This window comes from Protopterus annectens, chromosome 14.part0, assembly GCF_019279795.1.
Source record: "Protopterus annectens isolate FY-2018-M chromosome 14.part0, PAN1.0, whole genome shotgun sequence".
NCBI lineage: Eukaryota > Metazoa > Chordata > Ceratodontiformes > Protopteridae > Protopterus > Protopterus annectens.
This window is the reverse complement of record NC_056748.1, coordinates 18,792,588-18,814,525: the sequence shown is the minus strand read 5'-3', so window position 1 is coordinate 18,814,525 and position 21,938 is coordinate 18,792,588. Positions and strand designations below refer to the sequence as shown.

Here is a 21,938-nt window from a genome sequence, read left to right as displayed (position 1 = left end):
CATAAATGTAGATGTTCTGGTGTATTCACTGTTGCAATCATTACACTTGGGTTATCCTGCTGGCAGGCTACCCGCAGTCAGCCAAAATTCCAAAGTCTAGGTCCGGCGTCGGTTGCTGTCACCTCTTCCCTGATGTCAGTGCGCCAGGGGTATAAAAGATACAGCTGACACAATTTTCTTCAGTTTTTCTTGCCCCAGATGTCAGATGCCCCCAAAATGGTAGGCTAAAAATTATGCCAATAAGTATGCATGCACAAAAATAAACATTTCCTTCATCTACAAGCAAATACACCACATGGGTTGTATAGGATAGAGAAGTACAGATAAGTCCCAGCAAAGAAAAGGGGGATGGTGGGTGGGTAACCTGGACTGCAACAGTGAATACACTTGAACATCAACATTTATGGTAGGTACACAACTGTACTATGTTCATCGTATTTCACTGTTGCAGTCATTACACTTGGGTTGAATCCCAAAGCTGAGGTTGGGTGGCTCGGTCTAAATAGGATTAGGAGAGGCTATAAGGCCCTGCAGAACTGCAGTAGCAAAGCCTGCTCTGGATTTAGAGTAGAGAGGTAAGTGGTAGTGTTGGTAAAAGTGTGCACTGAACTCCAAGTTGCAGCCTCTAAAATGTTTTTGGTTGGTATTCCTCTGTGGAAGGCTGCTGAAGTGGCTGCTGCTCTGGTTGAGTGAGGCCTAATTCCCTTAGGCACTGATTTGCCATGTTGTGAATAGCAGAAACGAATGCAGTGGCTTATCCATTTTGAAAAAGTCTGCTTTGAGATAGCCTTTCCTTGCGATCCTGCAGCATATGCTACTAAGAATTGCTCAGTCTTTCTGAAAGCTTTAGTTCTGTCCAAGTAGAAGTGTAGCTGTCTGTGTATGTCCAAAGAATGCAGGAGTTTCTCACCCTTATTCTGTGGGTTTGGATATTGGTGCTCTCCTTGGAGGTCTTATGTTTTTGGCCCCTCTGAGGTACCGTCTTAGCAACGGATGTGAAAAAATTAGTGGTTCCATATTGTAATGAGCTGAAATGGCAGAGGCATGGATTTTAATTGATGAAAAGGATAGGCCTTTGTCCAGCATCTCAGTTAGGTATTGTAAAATCTGAGGAATATTTGGTACAAACGTGTCAATTCCTTGTGCCTGGTTCCAAGCACAGAATCTTTTCCATTTTTCTGCATAAGATTTTCTGGTGCTAGGCCTCCTGGCCTCCAAAATAACATCCATCACTGCTTTAGAGAGAGGTGTGTTCTGAATGGCTACATTATCCGCCATGCTGCCAGATTTAGGGTTCTGAGTTGGCTGTGCAGGATATGACTGTTTCGTTGGGTCAGTAAATGAGGAATTAGAGGATTGGGTACCAGTGCTGGCGGGGCCAGTCTGGAGCAATCAGAATCATTTTGGGCTTCTCTTGTCTGACCTTTAGGAGTACCTTGGGGAGGAGAGGCAGAGGAGGAAAGGCATATACTGTTAGGGTTTTCCAGCTGAATGATAGAGCATCCAATTTCCATGCTTGCTTGTGATAAGTCCTTGTGCAGAATCTCTGTAGTTGGCAGTTGTGAGGGGAAGCAAATAGATCTATGTCTGGCCATCCCCATTTCATTATTATCATGCTGAAGACTTGTGGATCCAGTTTCCACTCGTGGGGATCCGTGAGGTTTATGCTTAGTTCGTCTGCCAGAGTATTTTTCTTTCCTGGCAGGAATTGTGCTTGCAGGTGTGCTTGATAAGTCAATGCTGTGTCCCACAAAGTCATGGCTTGTCTGCAGAGGGGGTAGGAATGAGTGCCTCCCTGTTTGTTTATGTACCACATGACTGTAGTATTGTCCGTTCTTATCAGTAGTTGTCCTGGATGGAGTAGATCCTTGAAAGCAGTCAGGGCATTCTGAACAGCTAGCATCTCTTTTTGATTGATATGAAGATGCCTTTGGCTTGTGGGCCATGTGCCCTGAATACAATTTCCTGCCATATGGGCCCCCCAGGCATAATCTGAAGCATCTGTTGTTATTGACTGCCTGGTTGTGGGTAGGGTGAATGGCTGTTCCTTGTTGTGGTGACAGGCCTGTGCCCACCATCGAAACTCCTGTTGCAGGCAAGGAATGAGGGTAATTAATGTTTCCAGGCTGTGACAATGTTGAGTCCAAACACTTTTTAGATACCACTGTAGTTTCCTCATATGCAGTCTGGCATATGGAATTAGCAGAATGCAGGATGCCATGAAGCCCAAAGCCTGCAGAATTTTTCTTGCAGATAACTGGGTCTTTGTTGCCAACATTTTGAAGTAAGAAGTCAGTTGCCTTTGTTTGTCTGGCGTGAGATAAGCCATCTGGGCAGTTGTATTTAAGCTTGCATCCAGGAATATTATCTCTTGAGAGGGTACTAGTTTTGATTTCTTTTCCTTTACTGTGTACCCTAGGCAAATTAGTAATCTTTTTACAAACGCCAGATGCTTTAGCACAATGTCCTTGTTCTCTGCTTGAATAAGGCAATCGTCCAAGTAAGGATATATTTGAATTCCTCTTTGTCTGCAAAATGCAATTACTGGTGCCAGGCATTTTGTGAAGACCCTGGGCGCAGTAGATAGGCCAAAGGGCAGTGCAGAGAATTGGTAGTGCATTGAGCCAGCTATGAATCTGAGGTATCTTCTGCAAGATTGTCTGATTGGAATATGCAGGTATGCCTCTTTTAGGTCCAAAGTTACAAGCCAAGCCTTCTTGTCCAGCATGGGCAGAAGTTACTGCAGAGTCAACATTTTGAATTTTGGAATGTCCAGAAATGTATTTAGAATAGACAGGTCCAGTATTGGTCTCCAGACTTTGTCTTTTCTGGGTACCAAGAAAAGTCTTGAGTAAAATCTTTGTCCCTGCTCTTGCTGTGGTGCTTGCTGAATGGCCCTCATGTCCATGAGGGATGAAACTTGTTTTTGTGCCTCTGCCCATTGATTGTGTGGCAGGTCTGGCATACCTTTTGCCCTTGGCAGGGTGTGAAAGTGGAACCTGTAGCCCTGGGACACTATATTCAAGACCCATTGGTCCTGGGTGATCATGTGCCAATTTTGAGAAAAAAGTGCTAGTTTTCCCCCTAAGGGGGCTGCCAAAAGATAAGTGCTTGGTGCTGGCAGAGGAAAGTCATTGGGACTGTTTCCTGTATGGCTGTGATTTGTCTTCTCCGCTTTTGGAGGTAGAAGCACCCCATTGTTTAGGCCTGTATGAGCCCTGGGGCTGGGATCTGCCTCTGGGGCATCTGTATCTGCCTCTTTGTGGCCTGTCTGACACTGGAAAGGACCAATTTTTTGTAGGCCAGTTCCTGCTAAATCTGGGTGGCTGTACCTGTAAGAAATCCTTTACCGTTTGCATAGATTTCGCTTTGTCCTCCATTTTCTTCAACACCCCCTCTGCTTTAACACCAAATAAGGTTTCATGCTGTAATGGAGCATCTAATAATTTTGCTTTAACATGATCAGGCAGATTATGTTCCTTTAACCAAGCATGCCTCCTAATGACAGAACCTGTAACTGCAGCCCTGCAAGAGGCTTCCAGAGAATCAAAACCACATTGCAATGTATGCTTTCCCACTTTTCAGTTGCATGCAATAAATCCTGCATTTCCTTATTTTCTGCACAATCAGAATTTGACAACATTTTCTGTTTTAGCAGTGACATTAAGTATTGCTGATATTTAAGCATATGAAATTGACAATTTAAAGCCCTCACAGCCAAAGTAGCAGAAGTGTAAACCTTTTCTCCCCATCTGTCTAGTGCCCTTGAATCTTTATCAGAGGGGACAGGGTTTTTTGCAGTAGAAGCCATGACCCCTTTGGGACCCTGAGAAATAGTTTCTGGGTCAGCAGCAGGGTTTTTATAAAGAAATTTATGTGAATCTGGAACCCTGTAGTATCTGTCTGGTTTAACAGGGGCAGGAGGTAAAGAGTCAGGAGAAAGTCCGGACTCAGAAAATACATCATCTACAATGTCTAACACAGGAGGAATAGCCAAAGGCCTGTGCTGAAGTAGTAAAAGAAAATCTCTAAGCCTTTTCTTAGATTCTGAGTAGTCTTGGCTCTCCCAGTGGAAGTGCTCCCTCATGGTATGCAGGGTTTCCCCAAAAGAATAATCCTCAGGTGGTGAGGCTGAAGGGATAGATTCTTCAGCATCAGAATCCTCGTAAGGAGGAAGAGAGTATTCCTGTTCAGAAGAGGAGTCAGAGGAAATGGAAACCTGATCTGAAGATTCATATTCTGTCTCTTGCCTAGGCCTCTTGTCAGGAGGGGGATGGGAACCCCTGATCAAGGTAATTAGGTCTTCGGCCATTTTGAGCATCTGTTTTTTAGGCATGGTAGTCTGTCCAGGAGAATGCTGTACTTGTTTCTTTGTCTTTAGAACTGCTTTAGTCTTTGCTTTGGAAGCTGAAGTAGGCTTTACATATAACTGTGTAGGTCTGAAAACACCCTCAGAAGCCGATGCCTGCTCAGCGGCTCTGGACCCATCTAAGGAAATAGTTTCCGAGTGTCCAATACCTTGAGTATCTAGATGACTAGCTGGCTCCACGTGGGAGTCGTCAGCGGCCTGTGGCTCTGAGGTAGCGGGCGCTAGGGGCTGCGAAAGCGCCTCACTGAGAACTGGCAAACTGGCGACTGGCTTAGCGGAAGCCTCGTCGTCAGTTTTGGACCTCGGATGCCTGTCCTTTTCTTTTTCCTTACGCTTTTTAAAAACTCCGGCTGTCGGCTGTTCCGACGGCATTATATAATTGAATCTTCGGCCAAAGTAATGAAAGGCACAATCGTACCGATGCTTAATAGTGCGTTGGTTAAATCTAGCACAAAACTGACAGCTGGCAACGTTGTGATCAGGGCCTAGGCAAGGAATACAGTAAGAATGAAAATCCTTATGACGTATTTGCTTCCCACAAGAAATACAATTGTTAACTTTTTCTGACATCAGACTGGAGCAAGAAAAAAAGTTTCCCCAACGAGGTACTTAGCTTTAATGAAGACTTCGGATCTGAAATTCGTTTTAGAAAATCTCAGGAGTCGGCCGACCGGCACTTGTGAACTGCTTTTGTTTTGGGCACCGCGCGGCAAGAAAGACTGAAGAAAATGGTGTCAGCTGCATCTTTTATACCCCTGGCGCACTGACGTCAGGGAAGAGGTGACCGCAACCGATGCTGGATCTAGACTTTGGAATTCAGGCCAACTGCGGGTAGCCTGCCAGCAGGATAACCCAAGTGTAATGACTGCAACAGTGAAACACGATGAGCATCATCAGGGGCTGGACTGTATCGAAATGAGCTGAAACGGCTGAGGCATGGATTTTAATAGAGAGAAGGAGAGGCCACTATTGAGTAACTCCACTTGACAACTGATGTAATGGCGTCGGACCGGATGTCATGGAGCATGGGACAGCAACCGACGCAGGACTGGGACTTTGCTAATCAGGCTGACTGAGGGCAACCTGCCAGCAGATTATGTATTGACATGAGCTGAAATGGCTGAGGTATGGATTTTAACAGAGAGAAGGAGAGGCCACTATTGAGTAACTCCGCTTCACAACTGATGTGATGGCGTCGGACCGGATGTCATGGAGGAAGGGACAGCAACCAACGCAGGACTGGGACTTTGTTAATCAGGCTGACTGAGGGCAACCTGCCAGCAGATTACCCAAATGTAATGACTGCAACAGTGAAACACGAAGAACATCAGGGGCTGGACTGTATCGAAATGAGCTGAAATGGCTGAGGCGTGGATTTTAATAGAGAGGAGGAGAGGCTACTATTGAGTAACTCTGCTTGACAGTCCAGGATAAAAGAGACAGAAGGTTGTGAGGAACTTGCCCTTCTGGACTGGCTCCAGAAGCAGAATCTTTTCCATTTCCCTGAGTAATATTTTCTGGTGCTGGGCCTTCTGGCTTATGTGATAATGTCTAGGACCTGTTTGCTTAACAGTTCCCCCTTTGGTCTCTCCTCCCTTATCTTGATCAGTACCTTGGGAATAAGAGGCAGAAGAGGGAATACATACACAAACAGGGAGTTCCAGGGGACGGTCAAGGCATCCACCTTCCACGCTAGGCAGTGATACTCCCTGGTACAGAATTTTTTTAGCTGGTGGTTGAAGTGCGAAGCAAAGATATCCACCTCCGGATTTACCCACTCCTGAGTGACTTGCAAAAAGATCTTTCTGTGGAGTTGCCATTCGTGGGGGTTCAGTAAGTTTCTGCTTAAGTGGTCTGTCAGGGTGTTGTTGATCCCTGGTAGGCATTGGGCTATTAGGTGTAATCTCATGGAGGAGGCTGTCAGCCAGAGGTTCACGGCTAGCCTGCAGAGAGGGTAAGAATGGGTCCCTCCCAGTTTGTTCATATACCACATTACTGTCGTGGTGTCTGTTTTGAGTAGGGAGAACCCTGGCCTGAGATGGGGTTGAAAGGATGTTCGAGCCTTTTGCACTGCCATAATTTACTTCTGGTTGATATGTAAGGGAAGGTGCTGGGCATCCCAAAGAACTTGGGTGCACTTGCCTGCTAGGTGAGTGGCCCAAGTAATGTCTGAAGCGTCGGTGGTGATGTTCTGCCCAGTACGGCGGAGGATGAAGGGAAGACTCTTGTTTTTGGCATGGGCCCCTGCCCACCAGAGAAACTCAGCCCTTATACAGGGGATCAGAGGGATAGAGCTCTGTAGAGGCTGTGAGTGTTGACACCAAAGGTTCTTTAGATACCACTGAAGCTTTCTCATGTGAAGCCTGGCCAAGGAAATTAGAAGGATGCAAAATGCCATGTACCCCAAGGCTTGCAGGAACTTCCTCGCCATGAGGTGAATTTGGATGCCAGCCGGGTAAAGTACAGAGGCAGGAAGCTCTGCTTTTCTGGGGATAGGAAGGCCATTTGGGATGCTGTGTCCTGCAGTGCTCCCAAAAAAATGATCCTCCTGGAGTATGTTTGCTTTGATTTCCTCTCGTTGATGGTGAACCCTAAGGAAGTTAAGAGGGTTTTGACAAAGAGGAGGTCCTGGAGCAGCTTTCTTTGCACTCTGCCTGAATGAGGCAGTTGTTCAGATAAGGGTAAATCTGTATATTTCTCTGTCTGCAAAATGCTATGGCCGGGGCTTAGCATTTGGTGAATACCCTGACAGCAGTAGATAAGCCAAAAGTAAGCGCGGAGAACTGAAAGTGCTGCGAGCCTGCTCTGAAGCGCAGGAATTTTCTGCAGGATTCCCTTATGGGGATGTGGAGGTAGGCATCTTTTAGGTCTAGGGTCACTAACCAGCCAGGCATTTTTTGTCAGCATAGGCAGCAGCTGCTACAAAGTTAGCATTTTGAATTTGGGGACCACCAGGGAGGTGTTCAGAATGGATAGATCCAGGATGGGGCACCAAGTGCCCTCTTTTCTGGAAACAAGGAATAGCCTGGAATAAAAGCCTTTGCCTGTTTGATGCCCCCTGGGATATGAGAGTTTGGGCTTGTTTTAATGCCTCTGCCCATTGATTTGGAGGCAAGTCTCAGTACCCTCTTGGAATTGGGAGTTCGTTGAAAGTGAATTTGTATCTCTGAAAAATTATCTTTAAGACCCATTGGTCCTTTGTTACAGACAGACAATTTTCTTTGCATTGATTTTGCTTTGTCTTCCATCTTAAGCACCTCTTCTGCTTTTTCTCCAAACAAGTGGTGCATTGATTAATTTAGACTTGACATGATCAGGGAGTGGTTGTTCCTTCAACCATGCATCTCCTAATGACAGATCCAGACACTGCTGCCCTGCTTGAGGCTTCTAGTGCATCATATCCACAGTGTAATGAGTGTTTGGCCACTTGACAAGTACAGTGCAGTAATTCTGCTAACTCTTTAGAATTGGCACAGTCAGGAAAGGTAGAAATCTCTTTTGCTTTAATAGTTCCAAAGTGTGCTGTTGATATTTTAACATGGGGAACTGACAGTTGAGTGCTCTGATAGCTAAGGTTGCAGAGGTGTAAACTTTTTTACCCCATCTGTCCAGAGCTCTAGAATCCTTGCCAGAAGGAGTAGGATTATTTGCAGAACTAGCCCTAGCTCCTTTAGGTCCCTGTGTAATGACCTCCACGTCTGCAGCAGGATTTCTGTACAAGTACTTGTGAGAATCCAGTACTCTGTGATACCTGTCAGGTTTACTGGGAGCAGGTGGGAGGACATCAGGGGCTAAGCTGGATTCATGGAAAACATCATCCACCACTTCTAAGATATGGGGGATGGCCAGGGGTCTGTGCTGGGACAGGTCTAGAAAATCTCTTAGCCTTTTCTTAGACTGAGGGAAGTCCTGAGATTCCCAGTGGAAATGTTCCCTGAGGATGTGAAGGGTTTCCCCAAAGGAAAAGTTTTCTGATGGGGAGGTAGAAGGAATGAATTCTTCTGCATCTGAATCCTCATAAGCAGTCAGAGGTTGTTGTTCCTCTTCAACATCTGAATATTCAGATTCCTCAGAATCCTGCTTTGTCATTAGTTCAGGAGAAGGGTGTCTTTTCCTTTTAGAAGTTGTGGCCTGACTGCCCCTGATAAGGGAGATAAGATCCTATGCCATCTTAAGCATTTGGGCTTGGGGTGGTGGAGCAGGAATAAGATGGTGGCTAGAGCTAGATTTTCTAGGAGTGGCCTGGCTTCTAGGCCTAAGAGTATCCATCGGTCTGAGAGAAATGGTAGTCGGATGAGAAGACGTCATTTTTGTCTAGAATCAGTAGTGCTAAAGGCCTCCTCGGAAGCCAGTGCCTGCATCGTGGTTCTGGACCCAACCGAGACAGAGACAACCAAAGGCTCGAAAGACAAAGAAGATTTCTGCAGCATACCAGACTCTGAAAGGGTCTCGGGAGAGGCCTGCGTAGATATTGTATCAGGCATCAGGTGCTGCAAGAGCACCTCACTGAATTCCGGAGAACTGACGACATGCTTAGCGGTAGTGTCGTCGGAAGGCTTAGCCTTATGTGATCTCTCTCTATCTTTATCTCTACGTTTTTTCGGAATGTCTACAGAGTGTTGGCTGATGGACCCCATTTCGGAATGCGAAGACGGAAGATGAAAATACCTGTCTAAAAAAAGAGCCTTACGATGAATGATTCTCGCATTAAAGAGGGTACAGAACCGGCAACAGGGGATGTCGTGGTCTGGGCCTAAACAAGTGATGCAGTAAGAATGGAAGTCTTGGTGTGGGATCCCCTGTCCACAGATGAGACAATTGTTAACTTTTTCGTACATTGGTTAGTGCAAGAAAAAAGGATCCCCAATGGGGTACTTAGCTTTAGACATTTTCAGCTGTAATCTGAGCTCTGGTAGCGACTGACCGGCACACTTGCGAACTGCTTCTTCTATGGGCTCCACGGCTAGAATGACTGATGTAATGGAGTCAGCTGCCTTGCTTTATAGCACTGACGACCTGACGTCAGTCCACAAGCGACAGCAGCTGACGTAGAAAAACATTTGACTCTGGTATTTGGGCCGGCCGAGGGCTACCACAGCAGGGATAACCCTACAGGTGATAACTGCAACAGTGAAACACAAAGAACATCTGTACGGATGTCAGTTTTAAATCCTCAGTTTCAAAAGTGATCATTTTCAACTGTGTTTTTTGCCTTTACTCCATATTGCAGTGACTCTAGAGTTGGTATACACACAAATGTGTGCGTGTGGGTGACTGATTCCATAAGTGCAATCCCTTATAAAAAACACATTTGAAAACATTTTGTTCCTGAAACTGTAAGGACTTGGAATTGCCATACTTGCAGTTTAAACAGATTGCCCATATTAAGAAGGTTGTGGCACCCTGGGGAAAAGCAAAACAAGTCTAGTTTTTGCTAAGGTGTTGTTTCACTTAAGTGGACTCAAACAAATGGACTTTGATGAAACAGTCTTTAATAAAATTACACTTACTCTTAGTATGCAGCAGTAACAATATCCAGTTTATTTACTGGGAAGCCACAAATTATTTCAGCAACAGTGTAAACCTTGTGTGCACTGAAATGCAATATCACTGATAATATAAAAACGATATCTGCATGCAGCATGAAGGATTTTCAGGAGGCAAGCAGGACAACACCTGGTGTAATCTCTCCAGTTCTGGAGCTCCAATGCAAAGACACAAGGAGGGTATAACACTGTCCATCAAAGGGGTGAAATGGATCCAAACAAAGGTGAAGCAAGTTTGTTTCAGTTCAAAAGAAACACAGCACCAAAAGTAAGAAGCAAAGGGAAGACCACCGGCTCAGCTTTCAACAACAGTACAACACCAAATGTTCCTTCTTATGGGAGCAGCAATCGCTGAGTATACTCCTTCACAAGCCTTTTGTCAGGAAAAACAGATAAACCAGCACGTAAACGTTTAAGACTGGAACAAGACTTCTTTATTCACAAAACAGTAAACCCAAGCGCTTTCGCCTGAGAGTCTCAGGCTTTTTCAAGGTGAAATAACTGTGTGGCCATTCAGCATATATAACACTCTTAATAGGCCAAACCCATTAATTAGATCATAAAGAATTAATCAATTAAAAAATTAAAAACAGTTGTTGTTACCTTCAAATAACCTAGTTCATGTTTAAAGTGCTGTGGTACTTATAAAACCAATATCCATTAAACATCCATACAACTGCATAATTTAAAAAGTCTATGTATAATTTAAAATAAAGTTGCACTCGTATTGAGTAAACTGTACAAAAATAAAAAATTTTTGTAGCCACATACTAAATAACGTTCATCTTTATAAAAAATGTGCCATCAAAAAACATATTACTTGGTGTGAACAAGTAATACAAATTGTCTAACCAGATGCAACCATCATAAGTCCTTCTTTAGAAGCATTGAGTTTAAATGTAATAAATTAAGACCTAAACCTTATAAGGAAATGTATGTGAATGAAAACCCCCAGAACCAAAACGCATTGAAATATGTGTTGTTAAATGTAAACAAGAAATACTTTAAAATTACAATTTATTCCTCCTCATTTTAAGTATGCTCCTTAGACTAGTACTGTCATTCATGCCTGGGTGCCTTGTGGCATCTAGTTTAAGCTGCCATACTAACTCTCTACTTTCCAGGAAGGTCTCCCAATCCCCACCTCTCGGGTCCTGCTGGACTCGCTCTAGGACGAAAAATTTTATGGACATGTCAGTACAAATTAATGAGTGCTGAAAAAACGCGTTACTTTCTATTCTTTTTTCAATCTCGTAAAAATGCTCATATATTCTCTTTTTTAGCTTTCTCACAGTTTTACCTATATAAAAACCATGACAGGACAAACAAGTACCCAGGTACACTACACCAAACAAATTACATGTGTGGTGTCCATGGGCTCTCAGTGTGCAATTTCTAGATGGTATAAATATGTGGTCATCATTTAACATATGACTACACTGATTGCACATCCCACATTTAAATGAACCATTTCTTCTGTGTGACAAATTACCTACACCAGAATACCACAAATTAGGGGCCTGTTCAAACATTCCTTTTAAATTTATGTCTCGCTTCCTGGTAAAATGTAGTTTTTCTGGTATAAATGGTTTGATGTCATCCTGAGATGTTAAAATAGGCCAGAAAGAACACATAGTGTCCTCAATGAAATGTGCATCACCAGAGTATGTGTAAGTAAAACTCTTTTGTGAGTCAACCTGCCCTAATTTGATGTTTGTAGGTAAGGGAAGCCCTTTACTTAAAAGTGGAGGGTAAATTGAATCCCTTTTTCCTTTAATTTCCAAAATTAAAAAGTTAATAAGATGGGACGGGTAGCCTCTCTCCTCAAACATAGTTGCCAAGAACCTAGTCTCTTTCAAAAACAATTCAAGTGAGCTACACATCCTAGAGGCTCGTATCAATTGGCCTTTAATTATTCCTTTTTTGATGCAAAAAGGATGAGAGCTGTCATAATGCAAAAAAGCATTAGAAAAAGTGCTCTTCCTAAATACCTGTGTTTGAAACTGGTGGCTCACTCTATCTATGGTTAATAACACATCCAAATAATGCAGGGAATCTTCACTAAGGTCGTATGTGAACGATAAAAATCCCGTTGTAGAGTTGATGTAATCAAAAAATTCAAGAAAGCTTTCCTTTGTGCCCTGCCACAAAATACAGATGTCGTCCAAATAACGTTTATAAAATAGAATAAATTCTTGCCATTTTGTTGAGTGGATGTATAATTGTTCCCATTTATGCAAAATGATGTTTGCATATGATGATGCACACGGAGAGCCCATGGCAACTCCCTTGTTCTGCCTAAAAAGCTCGCCACTGAAGTAAATGAAATTATTATGTAAAATAGTGTTCATAAATTCAGCCAAGAGGTTGACTAAGCTGTTACTTAAGCCAGATTCTTTGGCAAGAACCTCAGTAAACCAATCCATACCTGTGGAATGTGGTATGCTGGAGAATAATTCTATAACATCTATAGTTACCATGAGCAAACCAGGGTTACAAATGCCTGCTGGAATACTAGCTAAAAATTCCCAAGAGTCTCTACAGATGTAGGGAAGTGTAGAAACAAACTGTTTCAGATTATGTTCGACAAATCTGCCCAAGGGTTCAGTGATACTTCCCGCTCCGGCCACTATTGGCCTAAATTTGAGGGGTTCAATACCTTTGTGAACCTTGCGTATTCCGAACAAAATAGGAATTTTGTGGTTAGGGGCATTTAGATAATTAAATAAACTCTCATTAATTGCCCCTTGGAGTAGGTGGTCATTCAAAGTGTATTTTATTCTAGCATAAGCAACATTTAATTCGTTCCTTGAAACTTGTTCGTATGTGTCTGTGTCTTGTAGTATGTTATGCATGGCGTTTTCATAATCAAGAAAATACATAAGAACCACCCCTCCCCCTTTGTCAGGCTTCATAACCCTGATTTTTTCTTTCCTCAATAGTTCAACAATTCCATATAGATGGTTATCAAAGTTGGGTGAAGAATAATTATGGTGTCCTGTTGGATTCATTCTAAAAGATTTTTCCAACAACATTCTTAAGCCAGGGTGTATAGGGGGATTAAATGTGCTACGTCTACTAATGTCATTAGACGGAGCTTCTTGGCCTTTAAAATACAAAGAGAGATTCAAGTTCCTAATAAAAAGTTTTAGTTCAATAAGAAGTTTTGGCAAATATGAAGGCCTTGAAGGTATGTAATGCAAGCCCTTAGTAAAAAGTTCAAAAAAATCTGAAGTGATTAAAACACTAGTGAAATTGTAAATACTAAAGTTGTTATGTGTGACCACTATGTGGTTACAAGTAGGACTTGTAAGATTCATTATGTCAACAATAGGGTCCACAGAAACCTCTGTTAATTGTGACCCCCTCCCCCAATTCTGTTGGTAAGGGGTATTGTTGTTCCTCCCCATTGGTCTGCCCTGGGGTAATTGAAAAACCTGTGGGGGGTTAACACCTCCTTTTGTGTTAACTGCTCACTCCTACGGAGTGGTTCTGTGTTAGGTGTACTAAGAAAATTCTGCCTACCTGCACCATTGTCAAAACTTTCCATGATTAAGTTACCCTGTTTCTGCTTACTAAAATTAGGGTAAGCTTTACCCTCCCTGTATTCTGCCAAGTCCCTATCTAGTTTCTTGGCTTTCCTGTCTAATACTTTAAGGCAATGTTGGTCAACCTCCTTAAAAACTTCATCGTACTTCATTTTGTGTCTTAAAAAATTTTTGTGCTTTACAATGTTATCATTAAGCAGAGTCAAATTCAACATAGTGTTACATTTGTTCTGATAATCTTGTACCATAAATTCTAGCATCTCTAGTCCTGTGCGATTAAATAATTCCACCAGTTGCGAATACAAAACAGAACCTGTGGTGGCATTACTGGGAAATTTGTAACAACGGAATGTTTGAAGAATTGTTGGAAAAATCTTTTAGAATGAATCCAACAGGACACCATAATTATTCTTCACCCAATTTTGATAACCATCTATATGGAATTGTTGAACTATTGAGGAAAGAAAAAATCAGGGTTATGAAGCCTGACAAAGGGGGAGGGGTGGTTCTTATGTATTTTCTTGATTATGAAAACGCCATGCATAACATACTACAAGACACAGACACATACGAACAAGTTTCAAGGAACGAATTAAATGTTGCTTATGCTAGAATAAAATACACTTTGAATGACCACCTACTCCAAGGGGCAATTAATGAGAGTTTATTTAATTATCTAAATGCCCCTAACCCCAAAATTCCTATTTTGTTCGGAATACGCAAGGTTCACAAAGGTATTGAACCCCTCAAATTTAGGCCAATAGTGGCCGGAGCGGGAAGTATCACTGAACCCTTGGGCAGATTTGTCGAACATAATCTGAAACAGTTTGTTTCTACACTTCCCTACATCTGTAGAGACTCTTGGGAATTTTTAGCTAGTATTCCAGCAGGTATTTGTAACCCTGGTTTGCTCATGGTAACTATAGATGTTATAGAATTATTCCCCAGCATACCACATTCCACAGGTATGGATTGGTTTACTGAGGTTCTTGCCAAAGAATCTGGCTTAAGTAACAGCTTAGTCAACCTCTTGGCTGAATTTATGAACACTATTTTACATAATAATTTCATTTACTTCAGTGGCGAGCTTTTTAGGCAGAACAAGGGAGTTGCCATGGGCTCTCCATGTGCATCATCATATGCAAACATCATTTTGCATAAATGGGAACAATTATACATCCACTCAACAAAATGGCAAGAATTTATTCTATTTTATAAACGTTATTTGGACGACATCTGTATTTTGTGGCAGGGCACAAAGGAATGCTTTCTTGAATTTTTTGATTACATCAACTCTACAACGGAATTTTTATCATTCACATATGACCTTAGTGAAGATTCCCTGCATTATTTGGATGTGTTATTAACCATAGATAGAGTGAGCCACCAGTTTCAAACACAGGTATTTAGGAAGAGCACTTTTTCTAATGCTTTTTTGCATTATGACAGCTCTCATCCTTTTTACATCAAAAAAGGAATAATTAAAGGCCAATTGATACGAGCCTCTAGGATGTGTAGCTCACTTGAATTGTTTTTGAAAGAGACTAGGTTCTTGGCAACTATGTTTGAGGAGAGAGGCTACCCGTCCCATCTTATTAACTTTTTAATTTTGGAAATTAAAGGAAAAAGGGATTCAATTTACCCTCCACTTTTAAGTAAAGGGCTTCCCTTACCTACAAGCATCAAATTAGGGCAGGTTGACTCACAAAAGAGTTTTACTTACACATACTCTGGTGATGCACATTTCATTGAGGACACTATGTGTTCTTTCTGGCCTATTTTAACATCTCAGGATGACATCAAACCATTTATACCAGAAAAACTACATTTTACCAGGAAGCGAGACATAAATTTAAAAGGAATGTTTGAACAGGTCCCTAATTTGTGGTATTCTGGTGTAGGTAATTTGTCACACAGAAGAAATGGTTCATTTAAATGTGGGATGTGCAATCAGTGTAGTCATATGTTAAATGATGACCACATATTTATACCATCTAGAAATTGCACACTGAGAGCCCATGGACACCACACATGTAATCGTTTGGTGTAGTGTACCTGGGTACCTGTTTGTCCTGTCATGGTTTTTATATAGGTAAAACTGTGAGAAAGCTAAAAAAGAGAATATATGAGCATTTTTACGAGATTGAAAAAAGAATAGAAAGTAACGCGTTTTTTAAGCACTCATTAATTTGTACTGACATGTCAATAAAATTTTTCGTCCTAGAGCGAGTCCAGCAGGACCCGAGAGGTGGGGATTGGGAGACCTTCCTGGAAAGTAGAGAGTTAGTATGGCAGCTTAAACTAGATGCCACAAGGCACCCAGGCATGAATGACAGTACTAGTCTAAGGAGCATACTTAAAATGAGGAGGAATAAATTGTAATTTTAAAGTATTTCTTGTTTACATTTAACAACACATATTTCAATGCGTTTTGGTTCTGGGGTATTCATTCACATACATTTCCTTATAAGGTTTAGGTCTTAATTTATTACATTTAAACTCAATGCTTCTAAAGATGGACTTATGATGGTTGCATCTGGTTAGACAATTTGTATTACTTGTTCACACCAAGTAATATGTTTTTTGGTGGCACATTTTTTATAAAGATGAACATTATTTAGTACGTGGCTACAAAAATTTTTTATTTTTGTACAGTTTACTCAGTACGAGTGCAACTTTATTTTAAATCATACATAGACTTTTTAAATTATGCAGTTGTATGAATGTTTAATGGATATTGGTTTTATAAGTACCACAGCACTTTAAACATGAACTAGGTTATTTGAAGGTAACAACAACTGTTTTTAATTTTTTAATTGATTAATTCTTTATGATCTAATTAATGGGTTTGGCCTATTAACAGTGTTATATATGCTGAATGGCCACACAATTATTTCACCTTGAAAAAGCCTGAGACTCTCAGGCGAAAGCACTTGGGTTTACTGTTTTGTGAATAAAGAAGTCTTGTTCCAGTCTTAAACGTTTACGTGCTGGTTTATCTGTTTTTGCTGACAAAAGGCTTGTGAAGGAGTATACTCAGCGACTGCTGCTCCCATAAGAAGGAACATTTGGTGTTGTACTGTTGTTGAAAGCTGAGCCGGTGGTCTTCCCTTTGCTTCTTTGTTTCAGTTCACTAAGTCACCATGAAAACATCTTACAAAATTTTGTGAAAAAAATCCATATCTGAATGGCTATTACAAGAGTTTAATAGATACCCTGTAGATTATCAGTTTAGTAACCTCAGTCTCAGATAACCAAAGTAAATTGCTTTTGTTGCTTACCGAACCTGGAATTCCAAAATATACCACAATGTTACATTGTTAGATGTAGGCCAAGGACCACAGGCGGGGTCATTACTGGCCATTCTCTACAAAGACTTACCCCAATCACCAAACCACCAAACCACAAAAGTCTATGTTCTTTTTAAAACTCACAAATCTCTTTTCTTGTGCAACCTCAGTAGGTAGTGAATACCATCTTGTTCCAGCTCTAATATGGAAAGGTTTTGCTTAATCTAGTTTGCTATTTCTCCAGTTTAATCATAATCAATCAAACAATAATTTTCCTTATATGTCCTGCAAAACTTCTCTGGTATAGCACCCAGGTCCTCATACTGTTAACACTACAAGGATATTTTACACTTCCTTTACCTAAATGCAAGAGTTTATTTTGGTGTCATTAAACATAACTCCTTTCAAATGTGCCCACTCACAGAGTGTATGTAAGTACCCTTGCGACTCATACTGATGCTTTACTGATGTCACAATTCCAGTGATCTTAGCATTATATGTAGACTTCCTAACCCAACATTTCAGTGATTCAGGAAAACTAGCAATGAACATAACATGGAACAGAAAGGGACTCGAGACTGTTTCAAATTCTTTTGATTTTATTCATTGTATACATACCCTAACCTTTTCATTATTTAATCAGTTCGCTATCCATCTAACAACATACTTCTTAAATTTCCATTTTTCAAAGCACCTAATATAGCCTGATGAGTTACTGAATCAAATGCATTTTGTTACCTTTGCAACATCTAAATAAAAAAACTTATTGGGTTTCCAATGGTAGATCTTTCTAGGATAAACTGGTATTGATCGATATCATAACTACCACCTACATTTTCGTTAAATGTATTAAGACTATCTAAAAACATTTCCCTATAATATTAGTTAGGCTTATGGGTCTAAAGTTTTCAATCTTATGACATACCCAACCTTAATGTAAAGGGAATATATTAGCCCCTTTATACTAATATGGAATGGTTCTTGATGCTAGACTTTACTGAAATAAGTAGGTGAATACATCCAGTACATCTTCTTTAATTTTCATTAAAATAATTTACTTATATCATTCAGACCAAGAGAACTGCCTTGTCTCACTTTTAGTGCTTCTACTACTATATTCTAGGTTATCAATAGTCTATCACATTCACATAAATTCATGGTGAAACTGTCTCCTATGTATATTTGATTTCCCCCATCTGTTTAAAAATCTGGAAAACCTGCTACCATAAGATGCAAATGTTACTACACTACCCTCCATGTAATACATAGATTTTATTTAGACCTCTTCTACACTGATTTACTTACTTAAGAAATTATTTTATATTATCTGAAACATATGCACCCAGTGATAACTCGTACATCTTTTTTGCCTTCTTAATTATTTTCCATATTTGTACTACAATGTTGTTGTACAATAATTTCTCCATCTCCCTGGAATCCCTCCTCATTTTAACCCAATATATCTTTTTCTTGTTAACATGTCTGATGTCTCAGTTTAACTCATTACAGCCTAGTGACACCTCCAGATGCTTCGCATTTACATCTTACTGATGCCTCTAGGTGTCAAATATTGCTTGTTCATATTTGCATTAATTCCAAAAGTGCGCTACATACAAAAATATTTCATTTTAAAGTTTACACAAAGGCAAATACAACTGTATTGATATTTAAACACTGTCTAGTGCAGACATATTAATTGTTCATATATTTATTTATATTGTCGTAAATTTTATATTTTTCTAAATATCACCACAACCAAGTAGCACATACAGAACTGTTTAGCCTCACAGGAAAGCACTCTCCTGGATGAACAAAATGTTAATGACAGTATATGTACAACTTGAGTGGTTGCTGGGATATTGTAAGCTGTTTACACTATATTACAAACTTAGTAGTCACTGTGCTAACTCTTCTACTATGAAAACAGTTTGTGCTGCAGAGTTTCCCATTTACACTTCTTTAATAACCACTATGGTTCCAGAGATATGGACATTTGCTTGACATGTGAGGATATAATTTGATTCTATCAAAAAGCTTAGGCTTCGCCCATTGGAAGATACAGTGCAAACTTCCAAAGCTCCATTGGAGGGAAGGAGATAATAATGCCAAGGTTCTTTGATTTGTTAATAACAGATTTTTTCCCTTAACTGGAACATGTCCATCTATAGATATAAACATATAAACATTTGTTTTCATAAAATGTTTCAGGTATCTTGTGGAAGGACAAAGGATCACAGTCCAAAGGAGTAGACAAAAAAATTGCCACCTTTTCAAATGCCCAAAGAGGGCCATTTTTTTGTACAACTGTGGATTTTTTTCAGGACATAACATACCCAAGGCCAGTACGAAAGATGCAACTTCACTTTTTTTACCAAAATAAAAACTTATTCTTGTAGCATTTGAGTTGCTTATGCTATTCTATATGACATTTAGGTGTTTCAGATAAAAAGTAACTGCTTTATGGAACTATTAAAGAAAACTTAAAGAGACTTTTTTTGTCATAAAATCTCAGTACATTTGCTATTTTTATTTATTTTATTTTGTTGCAGGACACAACTTCCCAAAGAGGGACAGGTGGTAACCCTAACTTAGGAAAGTACATATTCTTTGTGTGTGTGTGTGTGTGTGTGTGTGTGTGTGTGTGTGTGTGTGTGTGTGTAACGGACAGTCTATAGTTCCCAAATGTACAACTGTATATTAAGAGCACAGTGTTCAGCTCTTTCATTAACAGTATATGCGGGGGTTGCAAATTAAAACAATGCAAAGAAATTAAAAAACTTCACAGAATGGTTGTCATTTAATGCCACAAAGAAAACAGTGTTAAAACTAAAACTTTTACCACATGAAAGGAATCAAACCATTCTGAAATCCTCAGAGAACCTGCAGAACTGGATACTAAAGCAAATCGAGTGGACTTTAACAACTACTGTATTGAGCACTCTGCATCCAGACATAATTTCATGAAGACCTGTCACCAAGGAGACATTGCATGTTTACTAACTATTTTAAACTTAAATCTAATGAAATGTTAATGCTACTTACAATTAAGTTAATGAGAGCCAAGAAGAACAGTACTACAATCACGCAGATTGCCAAATTTCCCTTTCTGCCTCTCAGGCCTGTCTTGTGTAGTCTATCTTCATCAATAGGAATGTAGCCTGCTTTAAAGTTACTGTTGTGTTCTTTGTTTGTATTTCTTCGCTCTACTGCTTTTTCTCGCATAGACTTCTTGACAGGACTGCCAGAGCTTTGCTAAACAACAGAAATAAATCCATTAATTGTATAACCTAAGCACATAATATTGTTCAGTGTCACATAGAGTGGTTAGTAAGTATCTAAATACGAAACAGTCTGCAGTCCATCTCCCCCCACTCCCACCAACTCAGCTAGTGATGAATTCAAGTCATCCATCACAGAAAAGTCTTGTACACAAAGTCAGCCCTACAACGTACATAGTATATATACCCACTTACACATGTTTGACAGATAATAGTGCTTCTAATTGTAGAGCATCTAAAGGACAAGCAAAAATTACACTGCATCTGTAAAGTGCCGTCATTATTAAAAAAAATCAATGCTGAGCAACAGGGACTACAAATACCAGTCACAGTTTGCCATTGCTGCACTGCTGAATCGTATTCTTCATCTTCTCCAACATTACTACCTCATTAGTCTATCCAACCACTGAACCAACTCATACATATGATAGTAACGCATACAGATAAGGACAGGTAAAGCAATACTGGAGTACAAAAATATGACTACCACAAATGCAAACTGTGAAAGCAAAATATTACTGAGGCTGTGTGTGATACAAGTTCAAAAAAGCACGTATCAGTGCCGTACCTGACTTGCACTAACACTGGAATGCTATGTTGTAAGTGTAATGCATGGGCTCATATTTAAGACAGGAAATGTGTAGTTGTAGGAACCATGTAAAACACTTAATTCTTAGAAGGTAGAGTTAGAGTAGTGACAGCTGTTGAAGGAAATAAAATGAAAAGTAATTATTATGCAGTTCAAAATCCATATGAAACAAATTTATCATGCCACAAGGTGGTTAAGAAACTGCAGTATTTATGTGTGTATGAATGCATGTAGGGATGGTTTTATTGGCATTGTGACAATTTGCACCTCAGCAGGGGGGGACAACAAAACAATTGCAAACATTAATAAGCAAAAAAAAATCAATAAGAATACAACAGTATGAAATAATATCATTAGAAAAGCAGCTGAGAGGGAAAACATTATAAGATCTGCCAGTGCGCTGTGACAATCTTAATGAAATTTATGCAAATGTTTAACAAAGTAACATAGTTAAACTGACATTTGAAATTAAGAACAAGAGAATAAGAACTGCTGCATGCAGTAACATTTAGTCAAGTCTGTAAAAATGCAGACTGAATATAATAACCACTGAAGGCTTTCTTGTTTTCTGTTTAAAAGTAGTCAGTGGTATTTACAGCATGTTAAAACACATAATACAACACGGTGTTCCTTGTCAGTTTTACAAAACAATTAACTACAGGCATGAGGCTGGTAACAGCTAGGAGAAGAATGTTGGAGGGTGAGAGGTATACAACACTGCAAAAGCTGCAAACTGATGGACTGTTGAGGTGGTCCTCACATTTTCATAAGAAGGAGGTACTAGAGAATTAGGGGCTCTTCTTTGGAGTTGACGTTGTTTCATTTGATATGAAGATGCAAGGGGGTAGTATTAGCAAATGTTTGTTTTACTCTGCAAAAAAAAAAAAAACATGATCGAAAAATATACCAAACTGTAAATTCCAATAGCAGATAGAGTAAAAAGTGCCAACAGTATGACTATGAGGCATGAAAGAAGAGCTTACTAGATAGGTAGGCGCTGCTGGGAATAATACTGTGAATATCTTTGTAGAGGGAAAAATAGCATAAAGAGGGATAGTAAGTACTGATAAGCAGTCCGGCTAAAGGAGAGAAAGAAATGTTAGTGAAGGATGTCAGTAATGACAAGGCAAACACATTTCATTCAGATAGCCATTTTGGAGCTACAGTTATCAAAAAGGATTTGAAATGCATCAGTTTAAGGACTGGGTGATATCACAGCTGGTACAGTTTTCAAACATCACTCATTACGAGGCACAATACTCAATTCCAGTCTTGAAATTCTCTTGTACTCCCAGGCTGTGGTTGAAATTGGTCCATA

The 21,938-nt window shown here is 40.2% G+C and overlaps 1 protein-coding gene across 1 annotated transcript in view; it reads right to left on the bottom strand.

Annotated features, from left to right (window-relative positions):
* SGCB (sarcoglycan beta) overlaps positions 1-21,938 on the bottom strand; it is a 362,798-nt gene that overhangs the window by 287,255 nt on the left and 53,605 nt on the right. The window contains exon 2 of the mRNA XM_044055720.1: positions 19,796-20,005. Coding sequence (XP_043911655.1) covers positions 19,796-20,005 — 210 coding nt within the window. The remainder of the gene's footprint in view (positions 1-19,795; positions 20,006-21,938) is intronic.